The sequence below is a fragment of the Melanostigma gelatinosum genome (genome assembly GCF_949748355.1).
Source record: "Melanostigma gelatinosum genome assembly, chromosome: 12".
Lineage (NCBI taxonomy): Eukaryota > Metazoa > Chordata > Actinopteri > Perciformes > Zoarcidae > Melanostigma > Melanostigma gelatinosum.
This window is the reverse complement of record NC_136645.1, coordinates 9,372,077-9,392,031: the sequence shown is the minus strand read 5'-3', so window position 1 is coordinate 9,392,031 and position 19,955 is coordinate 9,372,077. Positions and strand designations below refer to the sequence as shown.

Genomic DNA, 19,955 nt, shown 5'->3' with positions numbered 1-19,955 from the left:
TATTTATACCAAACAGGAAAAAAAATGTAATATATGAATACAAAGTCAGGGTTCCACATTAACCATGGCCCGTTGGCCCCTGGCCACCAAATATTCTCTGTCTGTGACCACGACGTTTCCTCATGTCTCTCTTGAGAACGAGACAACACAATCGGTTTGACTGCATTCTTTGCTATTGAAATGTAGTGCCGGTTCCTAAGTATGAAGGTTTTTGTACATTTAGTTTTTCACAGCACCTTTTAAAAAAGATACAAATTAAACATGTTGACTCTGCCTTGAAAAACTGTGAGCATTACTATGAAGTAACCAGTCTATGTTCGTTATTAAATCATTGCTGATGATTTTGTCTTTGAGTGTTTCTCCGTAAGGTGCTAGAGCTGCTTCTGGCCTCTGGAGGGCAGCAGCACTCAGCTTCTCATTACAGATTGAGCAAAGCATCACAGTAACCTTCCAACTCTGTCTTCATCAACCCTAATTAGAGGATGTAGGGTTGAGATAGCTTTTGTATTGTGAACAAAGTTGTACTTTTAAATATAATTGCACTTCTCCCTCGACACTGCAAATCTCACCCGAGGAAAAGATTTTTACATCACGCTGAACACCGAAAGCTTAAAGCCTCAACTAGAACAGAGGAACAAACTCAAACTCTGACTGTCGGATGTCTCGTTGGAATTCAAAATCGATACCCTCGCTCTTTTTTTTTTTTTTTTTGGAATACAAATTCGATACCTTAATAGACGGCGTGTGCGTTTGACCAAACAGCTGTCCAGATGAGATACCGCAGCTCAAACGAGTCTTCCAAGCCCTTAAGCCTTCAGAAGGCCGGCAGCCAGGTTCACTGAGAGGTCTGAGTGGAAAGTCTGTGTGTACACAGACACCAGTAAGATAGACTGTATTCATGTCACCGTCACAGATCCTGGTGTATTACCCTCGCACCTTTGAGAACACTTGGCCATGAACGGCAGCCACCGCTGCCTGTTTCATGTCCGGACATCATGGGTTGTCTTCGTGCCGCATAAAACAGTGCTGCAGTAGAGCCAAGCCCGCGGGCTCGTAAATAACCGATGATGTTCACTCTGGCCAGGTCTACATACCACAACTCTAAACAGTTCCTCTGTGAGTTATAGCAGTTTACTAAAAGCCCCTGCCTTTGTTATTCATATAGTATATGGAGGGCGTGTTAGTCAAGTGCACTACTGCGGCGAGTGGTTCCGTTAAAGATGGCTGCCCTTTTGTTCTCGAACTTTTGTCTACTTTGAATTTTCTTGCATGAGACATTACGTCAACCATGCACGCTTTGGGAAAACACAATGGCACTTATGCTCTCTCATTCCCTATCTTTCGTGCCAGATTGACTTGTTTCCTGCTGTGCAAAAGAAAACATAATAAGGGATAGCTGTGAAATGGTTAGTTTTAACTTTTTATTGCAATCCGAGTCAAATGTAAGAACCGAAGTAGGCGACAGGCTTTCTCTTGTACATAAAGAACAGCTGTATGAGCTCAATGTGAAAAATAAACAAGAAAAAAAGCCAGTAATTCAGACTTCAACTTTATTTATCAAACTGAACATAATTCAACAACCGTAAGTGTTTTTTTTAAACAACTAATATAAATTCCAAGCAAAGGAACCCAAACTTATGAGCTGATTCTTGTTCCAAAATGCACAATGCCCACTTGGTTTTGTTTTGTTTGGACAGCAAACATTTGGTCACATTTGAAAAACTGTCAGAATTATGATCATACTGTATGTGGGAACTACGCAGGTCTGCTTCACTACAACACAAAGTCAAGATAGAATTTTAAATATGCACAAGTCGGACAAACTAGCCTAAGCCTGAACAATTAATATCTTTCACCAACTAATTGGTAACCAATGCCACCTTTACACATTTTATTCTCTTTAATAGCATAATTTAGTAGCCTATATGACATTTAAGGAAACGTTTGACATCTTGGAAAATACGCTTATTCGTTTTCTGGCAAAATGTTACATAAAATGATTGATACGACTCTCATACTTGTCCGGCAAGTAGCCACAGACTGAAAACAGCTAGTCTGGCTCTGTCCAGAGTAGTGGTGCAAAGATCAATACATGGATTCAATGATCCAATATCATCAATGCAAAGTGAGAACATCAATATAATCATCTTTTAAGATATGCCTTTATTTTGACATTCATGTGGCACATTTGTCACCAATTTCTGTCGAAGCGCACCTCCTTCCTACAGAGCCCAGTAATATAATTGTCAAATCATATTTTAGTTGATATAAATGTCACTGGTTGTGTTAAATGGCCGTATGATATCGTCTCGTATCGATCGCAGGCCCCTAAATTCAATCAAATCAAAATTGGATCATATCATTGTCAAAAGAAAGAATTTAATAACCTGACTGAGTTGATTTACACCCCTAACTCAAAGATTACAAAATCTGCCTACAAGCACATCCAACATGCACCAATTCACATGTTAAAGCTTGCTCGTTTTTAGAACTGTTTCACTGGCATTTGATACATTGTTATTGTAAAAATAGTGATTATATGGTTGTTTTTAAGTAAAAGTTGTAACTTATGCTAATACCGAAATATCAAATGCACTTAAGGTATCAAAAGTTAAAGTACTCCCATCAGAGTTATATTATCACATAGAATATTGCAATAATTCTTACTGGTGCAATTGTGTCATAAGCAAAAAGTAAAAAATACAATATATCCCCTGTGTAAAGTAGCATCATTTGGAAATACTTAAGCAAAGTACACATAACTTATTGAGTACAGTACTTGAGTAGAACTACTCAGTAGTATGTTCTGTGGTACTGGAGAGAGGTATCAATATTCTCACCTAACTCTCCTAGAAAGTGAATAAGCGTAGCTCCCCAAATGTCAAACTATTCCTTGAAGTTAAAATCAGCTCGACAGATCCACAGAGCATGTCAGATGAAGAAAGGTTTATAATCTTTAACTATGCAACAATAAAATAAACACTATTATTACATTTTGGAAACTATAGCCCTACTTATACACAAACTGTGATAATTCTTTATAGTAGTATTGACAAAATAAATAAAAAATCATCATGTACAGTTAATATTACACTCATCTAGACTATTTTTCTGTCAGAAATGTTTCACAAATATTTGATTTCTGTTAGGTCATATTTGGTCAGGAAGAAAAACAAAAAAAAGTTAGAAATATAAAAGGCTGAGCATCTCAAGCACAACAAATTCCAGTATTATGCAATGCAGTGACAGGGGGGGGGGGACAAGGCGACATTCAAACATTTCATCTTTAGCAGTGAATGACTTCACACACTGATATTGAGCACACTGAACCGTTTGTATTTGTAGGTTGTGTGGCTAAACCTGCTCACACCAGAGACGTCGCAACCATCTAAGAATGACTATAAGATAAATATGAACATCCTGGATTTCACAGCGAGGAGCCTTAACAGACCAGAAGTGTGTTCAGACTTCTCTTTTTAAAGGCACACAAGAAAACTCAAATATTGTACGACATAACTGCTAATTGTCCACCACAGCGGCAAAATGACGAGCTTCAACACCTTGGAAAAACAAATCAGCACTTACTAATTAACAAATCACTGAGTCATGTTTCAGCGAGGCCAAAATAACACCTGAAAATAGCTTGTATTTCTGAGCAATTCAAAGACGCACGAGATTGGTCGAGGGAAAATGTCCTTGGAGTTTGCTTTTACGAGATGAAGAGCAGAAACTGATATGCAAATGAGCGTCTCACAATGTCCCACAATAACAAGCTACATCCTTGCCACTGACTGCACTCAAGTGATTTTTTTTCTTTCTTCTTCCACTTGAAGACTGTGTGCTGAAATACGTTACCACTGAAAGCAAATATTCATGTTTAATTTGTATGTACATATGAAAGAGGAGTGTGTAATCTGAAGCAAGCACAGCCATCCGTGACTAATAAGTGGGATTTCATGGGGTTTTTTGCGACGATGGAGAGGTTGAGTCGTCATCCCGATGTGCTCGTTCAGCATTTTAAAAATACTTCACTGCCCACCAATGTTTATTTGAATGACTTTTGTGCAATTGCAGCATCCAGCCGGCTCACCGAGGCCGCCAAGAAGCGGGACATGCAACTCATGCAAGTCCCACATTTCACATTGCTTTCATACAAAGCTCTGATGTATGGGGTGTGCCTGAGTGGGCAAACACTTCCTCTGCACTGAAACGATGTGCAGACACACGCACCAAAAGGTATCCACCTTCCTCCCCTGTCTTTGTCCCAAACATACAACATCCTCCCTCGCTCCCTCTTCACTGATTTACAGCCTCTTTCACCTCGAGCGTGACCTTCTATGGTGACAACACTCGCACCTTTTTTTTTTTTACCCTTTGCACAATCTCACCTTGCCTGAATTTTCAGCAGGTAGTAAGATATTCAACAAAATAATTTATTTATTTATTCTTCACCCTTTTAGGTGTAGGCATTGCATTGTGTTTCATTGCAGGAGGAAGATTTTTTTCTTTTTCTTTTTTTGAATGGCTTATTTTAGACGTCCTGCAAAGTTTTCACCAAAAACTCACTGGCCTCTGGAAGCATTCAGGAAATGTCCAATTGAACCTAACTCACAGAATTGATTCTTACCCTAAAACAACAGTTTTTGACCCAATGCACTCTGGTGAGACCACATATTTATTCTCCTTATTTCTTGCGCACTTCTGGACTATTTTACATCTTCTAAAACGAGCTAGCAGCGACACTATCCCCAGCAGAATGTAGGGTTACTCTGCAGGCAGTAGGACAGATGCCTCTTCAGATTACTCTCTCTTCAACAGATGCACAAATCACTGAGTCACGAGACAATAGCAGGTCAGGGTCCCATCTGCAGTACCTGCACATATTGTTTCTGTTGATCACACGTTATGATGAACCTCATTGCTTGGTCCTTACTGTGAGACGCCATAGGCAGGAACTGTGAGATACCCCAAGGATGTGCATTATAGCCATAACACATCTCTAATGTTTTAATGGAGTTTTTAAGTCCTGTTGTAGAGTACCTGAGCAGGATTGCACACACAAACAAGCGGGGATTTCACTTGTGCTGCATCCGACTTTACAAAGTCTTACATGGCTTCGAAAACCTTGAGCTGAACCTGACGATGCGACACATTGTCTTCACACAAGCCTACGTGCTGCGGTAGGTCTTGATGATATCTTTGATTGTCCTCCTGCAGATGGGGCAGCATGCGTTGGCCATCTTCTTGAGTTTGAGGCCGCAGGTGTAGCAGAGACACATGTGTCCACAGGCGTAGAGGACCGTGTCCACCACGTTCTCGTAGCAAATGGTGCATTCGTCGCTCCACGAGCCCGAGTAGGATGGGAAGGTAGGGGACTCTGGGTGGCTGGAGAATGGAGAGCTTGGGGTTGTACCTTTTTAGAGGGAAAACATTAGAGATGTGTGAAAGGGAGAACTCGGAAATGCCCAAAATTGGAGGAAGGCCCCCAAGCAATTCAGGCAGACAACTGTAGTTGTATTGCTACACTCGCATGTGTGACACATATATCCAGTGTGGCTTTTTATTTAAGCTGTTAGTACCATCCCTACTGTTTTTCTCTGTTAATTAAGCTTTTTTGTGCTGCCATTATCTGCCAGGAGGTTTCCTGTCGTGCTGTCTGCAGCTTTTAACAGGAGTGAAGTCTGGGTTCACAGCTTTCTATTTAAAATCGTTTTATTGTCACGGCTGTTTTATTGTCCTCCTGCATGTCTGCATTTTAATCAATTTCATAAAAAAAGAAAACAAACATCTGGACAGAAATTCCCATGGGGGGGGGGGGAGAATAACGCAAGAGAGAAGATGGACAGATAAGTAAAGTGGAACACTTGGACAAACCTGTGGAGGAGGAAAAGGCCGTGTAGTAGCTGGAGTTGAGGCTTGAATTGAGGTTGATGTTCGAGGGAGTGTTGAGGTTTGGTTCGGAGTTGCCGCTGCCGAGCATTGTGGGGGTGTTGGGTGTACAAGATGGGGAGCTGGGGACCGAAACGCCTCGTGGGTCCGGGTGTGGAGATGAGCCTGAAGGCAAAGAATAGACATCTGGGTCACAACAAAGATTTCGCTAGCATACAGATAATCTATGAAAGTAAGTGTTAAAAAGAGCCAAATGCAATGCTTTCAGAACTGGGAATCAAATATTTCATCTTTCACACTCTGAGGAGTTATTCAGAGATGATAATTAGCAAATGGAGGTGAGTGAATATCTTGTTGCATCTCTGATACTGTGTCTCTTTCTCTCTCTCTCTCTCTCGCTTTCTCACTCTCACACATACATTAAATCTCAATTACCAAGCAGATGACTTGTGAGGCCACAGCGTCTGCGTGTGGGTGTGTGTGAGTGAGTCTGGAGCCCATGAGTTGGTGTAGTCTCGTCGGAGACGCCATGCACCTCCCACCCCCCTGGGTAGGGTGCAAAATGCTTTCACAGACGATCTGTTGTCTGTCCCGTGTGATCCGCTCCCCCATACCCACCGGCTCTGGCATCAGTTCTCATATTGGCAGACAAATTCTGATCCGGCCTGCCTGGCAGGAACACGGCATTGTTGTTTATACATTGTCCTTCAACTGACCATGGCAGAAATATTGCCACCCTGTCGGGCTGGCCGCTCACTTGGCATCGCCGTCCTTTCATGTGTCAAATGATCTAATATTGGTAGTTTACATCCTTACACACACACACCACAATTTGCTTGTCCAAACTTTCCTACAGTGACTGTGTTGAGTGGAGAAACGACTACAAAAAGGACCACAGATGGTGAGAAATTGCTGAAATAAAAAAATACTGTTGGTTTAAAATAAGACACATTTCTGTGGTCTATTGTTAGCAAAAAAGATGCATACAGTTTGTTGCATAACTCGAGCTACGTGCTCTGAAGTCGTGCATTTTCTTTGGACCACTCCAACCACTGCAGTCTCAGTTTCAGCTTACGTAAACAAACCATAGTAGCTTTTTAGTCATGCAACAAACAACTTGCTGCTTAAAGAATCAACAGACGTGGCAAAATATGCACGAATATAGGTCCTCTGGTAATCTACACAAAAACCTTTCCATAATCGGTGTGCTTTTGAGTTTAGTGCTGAGATCAGTGTGTTTGTACCACTTTGCTGAGACGGGCTTTTGTGAGAGTCCTCTATTTATTTATATTATTATATTTTAAAGTGGACACAGACGAGTAGTCGTACTGTAGCATTTACACACCATTCCATTACTTCGTGATCCATGTGGCAGCCCGGCTGTTAGCAAATGTCTTGGTCGACTCTAATAAGGCAGAATGGAAAACCTGCATGTCTATTCATAGACCCTTTCATCAAGCATACCTTTCATTATGAATTTACTGCTGGCTGTTTGAGTATGTGACTGTCTTTAGTACAGCAGACTTATTTGTGGTTGAGCATGTGGTGGCTTTCAACACTTGCTTATCAAATAAGCAATCTGTTGTTCAGGTTTTAAACCTGCAATAAATCATTTTTTGGCCACTTGGGGGCAGCAGAAACAAGCTTGTAAACACAACACGAACATAACTTTTTGAGCCGACGTGGAAAACTTGTTAGCAAACAGTTGCTCATTTACACATTCAGCAATTGCGGACGGTGTTGCAAGATCGGGCTGGTTTCCGGTTAATTTAGCTATTTTTGAGTAAGTTGGGTGGCGAAAAATTACGTTGGGCTAGATGAAATTTAGGCTGCAACATTAGGCATAAGACTCATATTATCTCATTTAATTCTAGAATGACATTAAATCTTCGTTGGGGATAACAGAGGACCTACTTACCATGATGTCGCCATCATTTACATTGACACAAGCATTTGGGTTTCTGACTGCACTCTTTTTGGGTAGCAATAGCCTAATTATGCTATACATTTTTTATTTGGTTATTAGATGCAGATATGTGAAGCTTGTGATGTGTTTTCAGTTGCGCGTGTAATCGTTTTTTTACGGTTTTAAGTTGTGATTGGTCTGGGATCTGATCAGGCAACACTGGTTATGGAGCAACGCTAGTATTCATAGGGTTGAGTTTGTTGAGTTAGTAAATGTAAATCCAGAATGTTTGCTCTGGGAAATATGTCTTTTAAGCAGCTAGCTTAAAGGCTTCCCTCTGGGCACCAGCTAGCCGCTAACTGTGTCTTTGTGTTTGGAGCTTTATCACTGAAATCAGCTTCCTGATGGAGCCGAAAACGATAAGAGCGATGCAAGTGAATGAATTTGAGGACTGGAGCTCCGTAGAGCTGAAGGGAGCTTCAGAGTCGGGTGATAATTCCCTGTAGGTTTGTCACTCAGCGTGACCCCCTTTCAAATTTGATCAATTGTTCATATAAAAAAATATTGATCATAGCAGCTTTAAGATTACACAACCACCAAAGGTCATTATTGATTCCAAATATCTCGCATGGAATTATAAAGATAACACGGACAAAACGATTATGTGAGAGCAACAGACTCCCATCTGTTCCACTTCACAGGCTCGGCGACACCCAGCCATGACAAACTGTCACTTGCCTCACCGGCTAGCTGTTTCCATGGCAACTCGTGGCATGGGGCTCCAGCGAGTGGGTGAGCAGAGACGTCACAAATGCACTCCCCACTGCTGGAGTGGTTAATGACTCGAAGAACGGGCGGCGTGTGCCACCGGGGGGTCCGGGGGGGGGGGGGGGGTGTGTAAGAAAAAGGAGATGATTGGCGGACGAGTGTTAAGGGAACAAACTGTGGGTGGAAAACCCAGCATCTCAAACCTCTTTGCAATTACATTTTAATAATGCATATGGAGGGCATCATAAGGAGCTATCAACGACCCCATCCTGAGGCATAATGCTGGCTGCTGGGAGCCCACGCAAGACAGAAATAACCTCCTCAGCCCTGGTCTGACTGACTACATGAAAGAGAGGAAAAACTGAGACAGAATTTAGACTAATTCTAACAAACCAAAGTATTTTTAACATCACTTTCTTAGAAAGGTTTGCCTGCAGTAATACATTAACTGTAAAAAAAGAAAGAGGGCTAACTTAGCTAGACGACAACACTGGGTGGAGGAATCCTGTTTTCAAAGAATTAAGATGAATTCTTCATCTGCGGCGACTGCACACAAATCAAAAGCACTCTGCAGTATTTCAGTCATTGTACTAAGTCGAAGAAATGCTGGAGCTCCATCTTATGAAGAATGGAGAATTTAAAATCCTTTTGAGTGCAGAACTCTTAAAAACCGGGTGAGACGTACTGAATATTTCAAGCTTGCATTGGATTTGCACAAAATGTGGTGAAGCTTCTTTAAGTTTTTGCTGAAGATGTGTTAAATGTCCTAGAAAATAAACTTGCGATATCGGAGACTTTTAAAATTCTCAAAACTAGGGCAACATTGCTGACATACAAAGAATGTGTTGTGCAGAAATAGACAATAAAATCATCTAAAGATCTTCACATGGAGGCAAACAAAAAAACAGTTTCCCACGTCACCAAAAGCATGGCTTTAGCCTGAGTGTGGTTCATAACATGGTTTCACTTTCAAAATCAAAAGAACCCAGAAATTATTTTGGTGAGGAAATAATACCAAAACGTACAACCACTGCTTGACATTAAACTACCATTTTGAACAGCTCCTGAAACCGTTACACATTATATGTTCTCATCCTGTCCCACATCCAGGGATGATTAACTCCCGGTGTGTATCATTGTGTGAAATCTGCTGGAATCGAACGGCGCTGACAGAAACTCAACTTCAACGAAGGATACAAAGTTAACATTCATATGCAAGCTGTGAGGGCGTAGAATGTAAATTCCCAAGAGATACGAGTTGATAAAAAATTCAAGGGAGCAGACAACACGGCTAAGGAGGGGGAAACTATTTCATGACTCGGCCGAGTGGGAATTCAGCCTGCAAAGGTCATTGAAGGATCTCAGACTGCAATAACTTCTGAATGGAAATTGTGTTAAGATCTATGGAACATGCTCAAATTCCTTGAACCGTGATTTGATTTAAAAGTCAAACTATTGCTAAAACGAATGCAAATATGAAATATTGATCTGTGTATGTACTTTTTCTTGTACCAATAAGGCTAACATCTTAGTTTGTTGCTTTCCCTTTGAGTTGCGTCCAAGAACTTGGGGGACACGACTCTGAACAGTAATAAGAAGGGACTGAAATGAATGAAAACAAAAAGAAAAACAACTAGTCATCAAACACTTACTAATGTTTGAGGACTAGTTGTTTTTGGAGGGAATAATAACCGTATTTTGACATTTAAATATACGGTTTGCATTGCATTCCCAAACAGATTTAAGATCGTGAAGCTTTCTATGCAGTTAACACACAACCTAAGTGTAGTGCGCTCGTACCTAAAATCCTGAGTTGTGTGAAGGTGCCGTGCAGACCGTAGAACATCCAGAGGGGTCTGGAGTTATCGACACACAGCTGCATCCCTGCACTGATGCCGTTATGGCTCATCATGACCTCCCCTTCTGCGTTCACCACAAAGCCCAAGATATCTCCGCTGTGGAGCGGCACCGCCACCCGACACACGGCCCAGAATTCCTTGCGGTCAACCAGGGACTCTGGGTTGGACGGGAGGTCACTGGGCCTCAGGGTGGCCGGGTCACATGATGTCACACCGTAAGAGAGAGACCCGGGCCGCGTGACTCCCGCCTTCACCTTCACGAACACGGTCTCTGAGCAGCGCATCGGCCGACTGGTGAACGCCAGGGTCCTCTCGTCGCCACGGTGATCCAGCCGCGCCACCGTGTGCTTGTCCAGCGCGGTGACGTGGACGCCGTGCACCGAGTGGAAGTGCAGATCAGTGTCCAAATGGCTGGGCAGCAGCGAGCACTGCTGCGAGTTTTGAGAGTTTTGGGGCACATGGCAGGAGGCGGAGCTTAAGCGCTGTAGCCGTTCCTCTTCCTCATCCTCTTCCTCCAGATGCATCTCCTGTTGCTGCAAGCTCAGGTCACACAGGCTAATGGAAAGGCGAGGGTCATCCCCGTTCCGCTGAATGGAGGCCCGGTGGGCCGCAGCAAAAGAACGAGGACGCAGGCAGTCCAGGGTCACCATCTCGCTGTCTGGGGGGGGAATAAAAACACACACAAGAATGTTTTATACTCGTTTGTTTGTCGTGGTGTGAAAAGAAAGATTCAATCTGAATCAATGTCTGTGGCTAATACAGTCACACAAATCTCCATTTACTGTCTTTCCAAGTGTCCAGAGAACCAAATTGAATCGAAGTACTAAGTATTTAGCATGTTCCCATGTACAACTTGCTCTATTCACTGTCTGTTTGCTGTTCGTTCATCAGACCTGTCTTTGTTCAAGAAATGGTGCCTTCCAGCTCCTCTGCTTTATAATGTACTCATGCTAATGCACTCTCCGTACTAAGGCTCAACAATGTCAAGAAATATGTCAACGTTTCCATACTTAGAAATGTATCGTGACTTTAAGTGGGGGCATAATGTGGCTGCCGGCCAGTGGCTAGCTCCCAGTAAAAGAGACGTAACAGCTTTATGTAACGTTGCAGGATAAGAGATGCACATGAAGCCACTGAAAGACAAAAAAAGCTTAGCTGTGTTTGAGCCTCCCACTCTCTTTAGCTCGGAGTCCTGTAATAATAAACCGCATTTTCTAACTTATCTTATTTCTTATTCCTATTTCCGCGTTTTACCACAGTTGAAAGATGAAAGTTTGTGAAAATGCAGACATTATTATTGGCAATTTAATCCACATGCAGGATTTTAAAAACTCTTTCATGAAGCCAGTTTACCTTCAGTCTTTCTCAAGGATTAAAAGCGTATGAATGGTATTCTGTGGGTGTCAAATAGCTGAAATGAACTGCCACGAGTCCTAGCTGTTTACATAACAAACTGTCTCAGCAGCAGTGACTGTATTCTACCTCCATACACAGTTAACATTTTAAGTTATGTGTCTGAAGGCTAAAAGCAGCTTTCTTTTTAGTTTCCTCCGATCATCAAAAGGGAAAGGCGTTCTAATCATGTCTCTCTCACAAATGGCCCTTCCTATGCTAATTCTACTTACTGTAAAATAGAAGCCACATAGGAGCATCGTTGCAAAACAGGAAGTCTTTCCGTGCACACAGTCTGCACAAAAGGATCTGCATGGCGGCACGCTTAAGGACATGCTGCCATATTTAACACGGCCCTCCAACACGGGTTAAAATTAGCCTGATTGGACATTTGAGGCGAGTGGGGAGGGACAGGCCGAGGGATGATTGACACGATGGCTGAGATGTGTGGCTCTCAGCCTCGATCTGCTTTGGGCTTCCCCTTTGGTAAGTGACAGAGGAGGCGAGGATGAGAAATAGGGTGGACACTTGAGAGAAGGGGGCATACCTCACCAGCTCCTCTTTATCACACAAAGACAGCACATCTCCGGCCAGCCACTGATAAACTGCTTGAACTTAATTACTTCCTCAGTCAAGAGTGTCCACAACCAAGCCTGAGGCTCTTATTATTAGCAGCCTTATCGTCTTCAAGGCAAAGTTAGCCGACTTTGGGCTTGCAAGAGATAATTTCTATTCCTGCTATTGCGCCTTCCTGCGGTTCACAGTTTGAGTGGCGCAGCAGTCAAAACAAACCGTGAGGAGAATAGCAACGTTACTGTACAAGGCGGTTTCGACCTATTGTGGAAAAACAAAATTTACAAAAGATAAAAGAAGACAAAACGATGAAAGATAAGCCACATAAATATGTATGATCTCTTCCTTGGTTTGGTGTATAAGGAGTCTGGGAAAGAATTGTGACAAATGTGAAAAAGCTTCGAGTCACACAGCGAGATTACGCAGATGAAATGCACAATACGCGGTGTTTATCTTCCGTGACATGAGTAAACTAACATTCATGGTTGCATGACAAGAGGTGAAGAACTGCTCTCAAAACAAACGCACAGAGCAGAAGTACACAGTCCTGTTCAAACAGAAAACGCATTCTGGGAACCTGTACGCCCGGGGGTATGTGGAAATATTGTGAGCCCAACTAATTAGAGAAAATGGAAATTACGAAATGATTAAAATATTTGTGTAAATACTCGTATACAGAGTCCGCTATAAAAGTTATTAAACTATTAGCAAGCACAGAAGATGAAACAGTTATCTGAATATGGCTAAAATAGCTAGAGGCAATGGCTAATTGTTAAAGCCTTAACTTTCCTAATGTGCGGTAAGATTGTATGAAAAGAAAAGTCACAAAATCTAAGTTATTAAATTTACATTAAAAAAAACTAGGGATTCCATGATTGCAATTTTCTTTGGTCAGTTTCCTTTCTAAGAATTCAAATTGACAGCATACACTTCTTTAATGGAAGATTTAATTTAATAAATTGTAAACATATTTTAATAGTATTTCCATATCAAAGAAGAGTTATTCTACACTGAATTTAGGCCTATTATACATACAGTACATTCTACATGTGTCTCAAACTATCTATCTATTGGAGAGGCGTGCATGTGTGCCGAAAAGAATCTGCTATATTTGAGACTGGTGACTGTGATGCTATATATATATATATATATAATCACCACCCTTTCCTGTTGACCTTTTTGTTTCCTGTCCCGTCCAAGTCACATGAGGAATACAGTGGGAATCTTCTATTTTGGAGATTGTTAGCAATGGAGATTATCATCAAATTGACATTTGTATATTTATTGCAGAAATATAAAGTCATTTTTAATTTACTTAATTCTACTGACTGTTTCAAAATACAGTCCAGCGGTTTCAAACGTGGCTTCAACCACATGCACAATCGTTTTGGCTGTTACTCTGTGTTTGACACAATGTTGCCTGAGGAACACTACATTTTGCTGCTCATTGGCTCGTTTTAGGCAGTCACAAGCTTTGAGCGAAAATTGCTTTTGTTTTTCATGATTTCAGTGTGCACGCAGCACATAGCCTCAGGTAGCCAGCTGGAAAGCAGACGGGTTACCGCAAGGGATCATAGAAGAAAAATAATTTAAAATTCTATATTTGTATAGGAATGATTCTGTCCCAAGCTTTTTGATCCATATAAGCGGTTTCCACTGTAGTGAAATTGACTGCCACACACGTGAATCCCACGGGAATCCAGTGACCCGTGGGAAAAAAAGGTTAGCCTCTAATTTGGACCATGACTGGTGAAGGGTAACTTGGGTTCATCTGGTGCCTGGGCAATACGTCTGACAAAATAACAGGTTGGAAACCACAGACTTGAGATATTCAAACGGCAATATTTTCATCCTTTTGTAGCCGGGGTGTAGACACATTTTGTTTTCACTCTTGAGCCAAGTTTTCCTGTCAAACTGTTCACTCATTAAAATGTCGCTCGCACACACCGACAGGTGCAGTCTTGTCTTTGGTCCTCTGAGTTATGTTCGAAAATTAGACACGGGCACTCACAGCAAAATAACTGCAGCTTAGCTCAACTTTTAAGATTTGGCGATGCTTCAATGGTTTTACAACAGCATGCAATGAACATAATGGTGATTATGTTCAACTTTTGAAATTTTAAAGTCCTTGAAACTTTTGAATAGCAAGGCAACGTCTCAATTACTTTTCCCAGGCACAAAAACTATACAGACGTGATTAAGTGCATGCCTGAAATTGTCCGAGTAAAATGAAGTGGTCTTTGAACAGCTCCAGCTACTCCATCTCAGGAGGAAAGCTCTGATTAAATAGAGGAACACATACCAGACTGACACTGTTCTGCAGGGTCAATGGTTGACCTCGTTGTTTTTGCCTTTTTATTACGCATTGCAGCTGTGAGGAAAAAAGAATCATTCTTGCCAGAACATAATGGGAGAAATTTCTTGGCTCTGTGGAAGTAAGTACACACCCTCGACAAAACATACACCTGCAGCAAATCCCTCTACCTGTTTCAGGTTTACCTATTCAAGAAAGTTTCAACCGTCAGAACAGATCCGGAAAAACCAGTTACTGGGAAGTGAACATGATGTTGACAAAGGGGGACGTCCTGGATATAACTGGAAAAACCGGCAACCTGTTTCACTAGGAAAACATGCCGCAATTACAACGAACTTAATGCAGTTAAAAAGATGCTACATTGCTCACACAAATTGCCTTTCTCCACCTCATCTGGAAATGCATTTAAGAGAGGCCTGCATGTATTACAGGAAAGTGGTTTTTGATCAAAATAATTACATTTTTATGTTACCCTCGTTTTAGTCTGAACGGCTCCCAGTTAGACAATGGCATGGTACTGAATAGATGAGGGAGGGTTCAGTTGATTCCTTGGCCCGGTGGAACAGGATTAGGAAGCTTTTGGGGGCTTTAGTGAAGTTCCAACCGCGATACAAGGTCAGCTGCACCAATTGTGTGCTTGTGTGCATTTGGGGATTTTCCCTAAGTATGCATGCCTAGGAGGCCTATCCAGGGCTCTGTCTAGAATGAGTGAGGTCATCTGTCATGAGAGAGGAGGCTGTGGGAAGAAGGGGGGGGAGGCTTTCACTTATCAGAGAAGAAAAAAAACAAGAACAGGCTCCAAGGGGAAATCTGCATTGATGAGCTTTTAAGGAGTGGTATCCCACTCAAGATAATGGCACAAGTGTATGAGTGTGAAGCAGGAGGGGCGAGCGCTACGATATCGATACACGGGGTGAAGCACAACAGTTTGAGTGGCTCAGATGCCATGTGCAATAGGAGCCACATACGTGGCGTTTTTGAGAGATCAAGTCGAGTCTTTGGTTTAGTGGCAGATGGTTCTGAGGTTCGGACCGTGATTGTGGAAAGAAAGTGTCTCTGCAGTGCATGCATAAAACAACTTGCACTTTCACGCACCCTGCTTTGAATCCTTTTTTTTGTTTTCGTTTAAAAATCTAATGTCTTGAGTGTTGATGAGGTGTTTTTGGTGTTTCAATCGGATCTCAGACACATTTCTCCAGTTATAGATTCATCTCATTGTTTTGGTTGAAACACCCTCTCTGAAAACTGCACAGACAGACATATTTGCACAAAGAATACAAAGTACACATTAATATCTTCACTGGGACCAAACTGTTCAGCTGAAAGTGATTAGTTTCCTCTCAGAAGGCTTCCCTCTGTACAACTCGGCTTCCAGGGTCTAAACCTGACAGGCTCCATTACGATTTCTATTTTGATTTCTCCGCAAATCTGTTCGATTCCATCTGGGTTGATTAAATCCCAGCTGAGGCACAATGGCCTGTCCAGCAGCATTTATTTTGGTTCAACAAATCAAATCAATTCCAAGCACTGAGATCACTTGAAACAGAGTTCACATAAATACACAGAACCAAATCCCGCATGTGTACATGCTGGCAGATGTTCGGCCAAAGAACATTTTCGTTCATACCGGGGCCTCTGGTTTCATTGTAACCAACTGTCTGACAGAATGACTTAACTTCTAGAAGGAAAATCCAAAAAATCTATTATGAAATTTGGAAGGAGGTTAAGGAGCCTGGTTAGTTTTTGATTGAGCAATAACATTAAAACCAAAAGGTTTTTTTTTATTTTTTAACATGAGCAATGGACAACGCTGTGTAAAGGTAAAGATTTCGCTCGTGTCGTACACAGATCATTATCTGTAGAATCTGCAGTTCCTCTCAGCTCTGTTTTTAGCATAAATTCCAGAAACTGTAAGTAAGCATTGTAAGCTGGCTTTAATATTTGTTTTAGCCCACATGCTGAACTAAATGCAATGGCAAAGACAATTCCCCCTTCAATGTTTCACTGAGTCCGTGAATATCTTATTTATTATTTATTTTTTCAAGTGATTTCTTGGCTCTTTCTTTTCTTTGCTCTAAACTCGTACCAGCCTCGGAGGCAGCGTTACCATGGTTGCTTTCATCCAACGTTCTTCTCTTGCTGGCTTATTATCTTCGGAAAGGTGAACTGATCAGCTTCAACTTTTGTATTTAAGATGTTCTTCTCTTCAATGTTCTTGGCCGTACTGCACAAGACTTGTTCAGCTCCCAACCTGAAGTCCTGCCTCCACAATGTGTTTATCTTTACATCTTCAATATATTCAAACATGTCGCAGCTTTGTATTAAGGCATGCTAGTCTATAAATATATGTATAAAACAAGGGACTACGCTAAAGTGCCTTTGCCCTGGAATTTAGGTTATCTATCTGCATCCAGATTCAACCCCTTGTATAAATACTGCACTCTAATCCTTGTTGTACATTGTTTTGGCAGTTGGTACACAAAAAAGGTGACTCATGCGCTATAATTATGTATCTCTATCATCAGGATATAGTTCCAAGTGCGCAGCTGCAGATGCCAATCAAGATGGAACAACTGCAAGCAATTACAAATTTAAAAAACATCACGTTTGGCAATTAAAATACTGCACTGTAGAAGAAGACACTCAAAAATGATGTGACTGTAGCATGACTGTTGGCATTTTCAGTACACTTGTTTTTTTCCCAAAATGAATGAAAGTAGTCTCGATACAGATATTGTTAGATTTAGCATGTAAAGCTATGTTGTGCTGCCCCTGGGAAGGAACTGAGGACTTGGCCGAGGAGCAAAGTTACAGCTTCAGCATCAAACATGGTGGGAAAGCTAAGAGGGATGATGTACCTACTTAGAAATGGACAAGGTTACCGCAGCTTTGGTCCGCAATTATTTCCAGCCTCACAATTTTTAACCAACAAAGGTATCAACGTGGGCCGAACTGGTTCTCTTGACCTGAAGATAAGTTGCAGGCTTCAGTAACTTCCAAAAGAGGGGAACTTGGGACAGGGTCCACAGTCTTGAAAAATGTTAATGAGACGATAATCAGGTTTAAATGTTCAGTCCCTTGTGGTGTGATCAGCACACAGAGAGAGCCAGAGAGAGAAAAAAAGAGCGACAGGCTGCAGTATGATTCATGATTCGAGTCCAATACTGCCAAAAGAATTCAGCTCAAGGAAATTATGAAATGTTTATAATATGGACATTTAGCATCTCTCTCTGCCTTTCTCCCTCAATGTCTGCTGTTTGCCTTTGGCAGGAAACTGATAATTGACAGATTCAGATGCTGAATTCCCAGTTTATTGTTTTTGGAGCATTTTGCAGGAAGCAACCGACCAGATATTGAACATATTTTTACAACATCCATTTGCAGTACTTATTTTATTTATTGGTTTATTTGAACGGGACAGTGCACATTAATAAAAACATTTCTCCAAATGTGGCAGTTAGCCAAAAGGCTATTTTTCATCTGTAGTCCCATCTGTAGTACTTCAGGGTAATCAACCCCTTCAGGCTTATCGTGTGTCTTCATCAATCAAAATGAACAAACGAGTTGAGCTCTGCTCTCTTATGAAGGCCTGTGGAAACGGGCAGGGGCCTCACCTTCAGTGTAATAAACGTGATTAAAGACACAGTTTAACACAGCATTTAAAGTTGTACTTATATTTGATGTTTTATAGCCCTCCTTTTGTTTTTTTCACCCAGACATTGTATTTCTGGTCGCTTGCGTCAGGTTGCACCAATCTGACCCCGCTATATTTAAAACCATTTCATCCACAAATCAAAACCTGTGGAACTCCACGTAATCTGCTTTGACAAGTGAAACAATAAGTGAGCTCTGTAGTGAGTGAGCGTTAGGCCCACAGAGAGAACGCGGACAAAAATAGACACAAAGAAAGGAAAGTACGGCACAATCGGGTTCAGACAACCCAACATGTTTGTGCAGCACAGAGCTTTTCAGCATTTAAAGAGATTTAAGAGGCTGTGCTTTAGCTGAACACATGCTCGCAATGACAATGCTAGCATGCTGGTTTGAGGTAAAACAATACGTTGATTAACTGATCAGTCGTTTTTGACAGACTAACAATGAGGAGTATGAAAATTTATACAAAATATTCTTTGGTTACTGCTTCAGAGGGCATGTGACCAAATAGCGTTTATAGCGGCAGAAAAGCGCTGGCAGGACACCGGGGAGCGCTTCATCAAAAAAGTGCTCACTGTGTGTGGATTTTTACTTCTATGACCATATATCACCACTCTAACCGCCGTTGTATGATGGACTGGCATCATCCCCTTGATTGTTGCTGTCTATTTAGGCTACCATCTGTTGTGTCTGTTGTGTTTTTCGCCCATCGTACTTCTCATTGACCAAATTTCATTCCCATCCATAGAGCCACGCCACTCACACGGCTCAAAATCGACATCTATGCAAACTGTATTAAAAAACACCAGGGCCCTCTTTCAAAACCGCTCCCTCTGTCCCTCGAGGTGGAAATGTTAGCGATGTCTCTCAGGATGTTAGTAAGCATGACAGGCATACAGCGCCAGGTTTTCCCCAGCATGATGCTCTACAGGCTTAATGCATTGCAATGCCATGTACAGACATGATTGATGTCAACACCGTCCTCTTAATCACCTGAGATGCATGCAGCCTCTTGACAGTCCGGCAGCCATTTTGGATTCTCCTCTAATGACTAGGGAGACAGGTTGCAGATGATGTTAGCTGATGCCGGTCTCACGGATCACTACCAGTCTGTCAGTGATTAAGTGACTCATCTACCTCTAGCAAACAAACCCCCAGTAGAGCATCTTGCATCCATCAAAGGATGCCGTTGACTCGCTCCGCTTATCTACCTTGGAAGGAATCCATCATACCTGTACACAACGGTGGATGCTGTGGTCTCTCGGGAGTCGTCCCGTAAACAAACGCATTGTGTTAAGACATGTGTAAAGGAAGCATTATTACTTTGACAGGGGAAAGGTACGGCATTCCCATATGCGTCTCGCTTCAGGGAAATGAAACTGAAGACTGTTGCAAGTTATTTGGTGACCTGATTTCTGGAGCTTCTACAACAAACTTAAAAAGTTGACAATAGAAGAAAACTTTACATTTTAAAATAAGTCTGTTTGGAAATGGTATATTTGTTTCAAAAAGTTGTATCTAAAGTCAGATTTTGTTTTATAGAACTGCTCGGAAAAATATAGTAATTAGAGACATTTGTAAAAATACAGCTGACAAACTG

At 41.7% G+C, this 19,955-nt stretch overlaps 1 protein-coding gene across 1 annotated transcript in view; it reads right to left on the bottom strand.

Annotated features, from left to right (window-relative positions):
* Nucleotides 1-1,653: 1,653 nt before the first annotated feature.
* Nucleotides 1,654-19,955, bottom strand: part of LOC306785418 (E3 ubiquitin-protein ligase NEURL1-like) — a gene marked incomplete at its 5' end in the record, with an annotated part of 30,017 nt that continues 11,715 nt past the window's right edge. Inside the window, 3 exons of the mRNA XM_079279785.1 lie at nucleotides 1,654-5,413; nucleotides 5,875-6,054; nucleotides 10,364-11,080. Coding sequence (XP_079135911.1) covers nucleotides 5,169-5,413; nucleotides 5,875-6,054; nucleotides 10,364-11,080 — 1,142 coding nt within the window. The 3' untranslated portion in view covers nucleotides 1,654-5,168. The remainder of the gene's footprint in view (nucleotides 5,414-5,874; nucleotides 6,055-10,363; nucleotides 11,081-19,955) is intronic.